At 35.2% G+C, this 3824-nt stretch overlaps 1 protein-coding gene across 1 annotated transcript; it reads left to right on the top strand.

Moving 5' to 3' along the window:
- Window positions 1-318: 318 nt before the first annotated feature.
- LOC121806575 (probable WRKY transcription factor 15) lies at window positions 319-3490 on the top strand. The gene is made up of 3 exons (XM_042206679.1): window positions 319-697; window positions 986-1111; window positions 3202-3490. The coding sequence occupies exons 1-3, from the start codon at window positions 405-407 to the stop codon at window positions 3362-3364; spliced, it is 582 nt and encodes a 193-aa protein (XP_042062613.1). The 5' UTR covers window positions 319-404; the 3' UTR covers window positions 3365-3490.
- Window positions 3491-3824: the final 334 nt, after the last annotated feature.

The following is a 3824-nucleotide window of genomic DNA, read 5'->3' as shown; positions in this document are numbered from 1 at the left end:
GTTGCGGCCCGGGCTGCAACCTGCAGGGTTACAGCAGTTGGGGCCTGGGCCGCAACTGTAGAGGAATGATGACGTAGAGGGGACTTGGGGCCAAATGGGGACGGGGTTAATGATGCCCTAAGAGCCAATAGAGTTGAAAAACATAATTCTAAGAAATGCAGATGGTGGACCAATCTTATAAATATAATTCGAAGAAATGCAGATGGTGGACCAATCTTATAGGCACCTAAATTTGACTAGGCAGTGAGATTAAAGTGATTGGTCAGTCACCTACTGTTTACTTTTCTTCAATTACTAATATTTTCCCATTATATATGATCACTCCTCTACTCCCTCCCATTTTCCTCCTTTCCTCTCATGCAAAAATCAAATCAAACTAACTATCCATAATTCCGGCGGCCGCCATGGCCGCGATGACCTGCAGAAAGAGCAGCTTTGTTTCTCAATCGGAGGATAAATTGAAGAAGGCTATGTCTTTGGTGGCCCGAACTGGCCACGCCCGGTTCAGGAGAGCCCCCACGGCCTCTTTTCCCGGCCCCGGGGAAAAGAAGGTCTACTGCCCCACCCCCATCCAGCAGGTTCCGGCGGTAGAGAGTATGACCTTCTCTTACTCCTTTGTCGATTCGCCGCTTTCTTCTTCCTCCCTCTTCAAGAGGAAGTGCACTTCCTCGGAAAATGGCATGTGCTCCAAGAGGAAGTGAGTTCGTGTACCTCGTAGAAATACGTCATATTTCATTTTTCGTCGGTCCAAAAAATAGTTAAAATTCATTTATGACAATATTTTTCTCCTTCTTTTTTACGACTTTAGTAGTATTATTTATGGATCCACTAACCACTATACAATTTCAATTACTTTTTTCCATTCTCTTACTTTATCAATTAGTACATATTAAAACTTGTGTCAATCCTGAAATATCTATTTCTGTGGGACGGAACGAGTAATAAATAATTATATTTAATAAAATGAAGGGTGTTTTGGTATTAGGAAATTGAGGATGAAGAGGGTGGTTATGGTGCCGGCGATCAGCATGAAAATGGCTGACATCCCACCTGATGATTACTCCTGGAGAAAATATGGCCAGAAGCCAATCAAAGGTTCCCCACATCCTAGGTATTCATTATTAATTCTACCTCTTATTTATTCTATTTCACTACTTTACTTTTGGTTCATCAATGAACACCAGAACTCACATTAGTATATATTTACCAATTTGGACTAATTCTAGTTGGTATATTTGCTTGCAACTTCACTTATTTCTTAATGTGCGATTTGGTTTGTACCCAAACAAACCACCATTTAAACCAAGACCCCACACGTCACAAACCACCATAGATCTTGATCGAACTCACACAAAAACATCGTGGAACGTACAAGGCAATTGGCTGAACATCGAGCCACACATGCCTGACCTGAGCCAAGGCACTGATACCATTGTGAGGGTTCGGAGAATGCACACCTGAACTCAGATTTCCATTCTCCATTTTTCCCTCTTGATTCATTCCTTATTAATTATCACACTTCACTTTTACTACTTTTTGTAATTGACCCAATATTCAACTAACTCATTTCCCCCACATTCTATTATTAAATTAATAGTATATAAAAGTATGACCTGAATACCACTAACTTTTTCAATTCGCTTTTCTTTATATTTCTTAAAACCAGTGTCGGCTAAAAGTGAGACATATTGAGCCAAGGCACTGATACCATTGTGAGGGTTCGGAGAATGCACACCTGAACTCAGATTTCCATTCTCCATTTTTCCCTCTTGATTCATTCCTTATTAATTATCACACTTCACTTTTACTACTTTTTGTAACTGGCCCAATATTCAACTAACTCATTTCCCCCACATTCTATTATTAAATTAATAGTATATAAAAGTATGACCTGAATACCACTAACTTTTTCAATTCGCTTTTCTTTATATTTCTTAAAACCAGTGTCGGCTAAAAGTGAGACATATTGGGAGATGGAGGGAGTAATATTTTCTATTTTGAATTAAATCCTCACAATTTTGCTGTAGATCAAATTCTCGTACTAATAAAGCATGGATTGCACTAACATACTATTAATTATATACAATGTTTTAAAAACCGGACCGGACCGGCCGGTTTGACCGGTTCAACCGCGAACCGGTAGGTGGTCCGGTTCGGTTAGCACTATAAAACCAGTGACATGTTCAATCGCCATGAAACGTCGAAACCGGCCAGTCGGACCGGTCTGGCCGGGAACCGGAAACCGGTTCAAATGCTTTTCAAAATTTTATTCTAAAATTTTGGCCTTGATAGGGGTTGAACTCAAGAGCTCCCGGTGAACTTACCAACAATTCTACCACTACACCATAAGGACTTCTTGGTAGTAAACTAATAATTCATGTTTAATACGTATATATGTATATTAAGAATATGTGATTAATTATATTAAAAGTTTACTACTATTTATTATATACTAGGAGTATTTACTAAATATATGTTTTTAATTTATGTTTATTCATATATCTTTGTGTATAATATTATTTTGCCGCATTACTTTTTGAAAATAATACTATGAACTTATTTATTTTTATACATAAATATTAAATTTTTAATTACAATAACTTACTACTAGTATAATTTATATATTTAATTATATTTGTTGATAAAAAATTAATAAAATTATATCATTCACTAAAAATATATTCTTTTTAATTTTATATTCTTTTAAGATAATTCATTTTAATTTTATATATTCTTTTAAGAAATTGTTAATTTTAATATATTTCTTATATTTTAATTATACTTTTACAATCACTAATGTTTTATAATATATGAGTTTATAATTATACATAGAGTTTAATACTAGTTTTTAATATTGTGTATTATAATTTATTATTGTATTTAAACTTAACGTCATTACATATTCTAATATACTAGTACAAGACTTGTTTTCTATAATAATACTATTAAATGTATAATACTATAATATTTATTGATAAAACATTTGATTAAATTTTATTATTTACTATTAAATAAATAAATATGTATATAAACAGTATTCCGGTTTAACCAATGGTTCGACCAGTAATGACGCCGGTTCGCTTGCCGGTCCGGTTTTTAAAACATTGATTATATAGCTACTAATTTTTCAATATGGGATAGTTTAAATCCCAACATCACTATTGTTGTGTTGCTAATTAATGTATGGTAAATGTGGAACAGGGGTTATTACAAGTGTAGTAGTGTACGAGGCTGTCCAGCTCGGAAACACGTGGAGAGAGACGTGGATGATCCAACAATGCTGGTCGTGACCTACGAAGGAGACCACACTCATAATCCCTCCATCGCTGAAACATCTACTGCCATCATCTTAGAATCTTCTTAATTTTATCAATTAAACTTAGCCTCTGTATTATTTAGTTAATCAATCTTCATGATTTAATTTAGGACTACACACTAATTGTGTTACTTATCTCGAAGGAGAAGTACTAAATATAATCACTTTGTCTCACGTCTTTGGATTCCATTTTTCTCTCATATTCACAAATACAGGCGTCAATTTCGCATCCACTTCTGTATCATTTAAAAAAAATTTCTATATGAAAAAGGAAATTATAAATAAACTGTTGGTTTCTGGGATTACAAGAGATAACAGTAGGGCGTAATACAACCCAAAAGAAGGAATACAAATGGAACACTGAACTGAAATTACAACTGAAAAATTGAAACAACTAAACCGTGAAGTTTGATAGCCGAGTCGAAGAGGCCTCTTCTCGCAAGACGAGATACGCCCCGGTAGTGCTCTCGGTTTGGCGTGTCGTCCCCAAAGGTAAAACGGCTACGTC

This window comes from Salvia splendens, chromosome 6, assembly GCF_004379255.2.
Source record: "Salvia splendens isolate huo1 chromosome 6, SspV2, whole genome shotgun sequence".
NCBI lineage: Eukaryota > Viridiplantae > Streptophyta > Magnoliopsida > Lamiales > Lamiaceae > Salvia > Salvia splendens.
The sequence above is the reverse complement of the archived record's forward strand: the minus strand, read 5'-3'. Positions and strand labels throughout refer to the sequence as shown.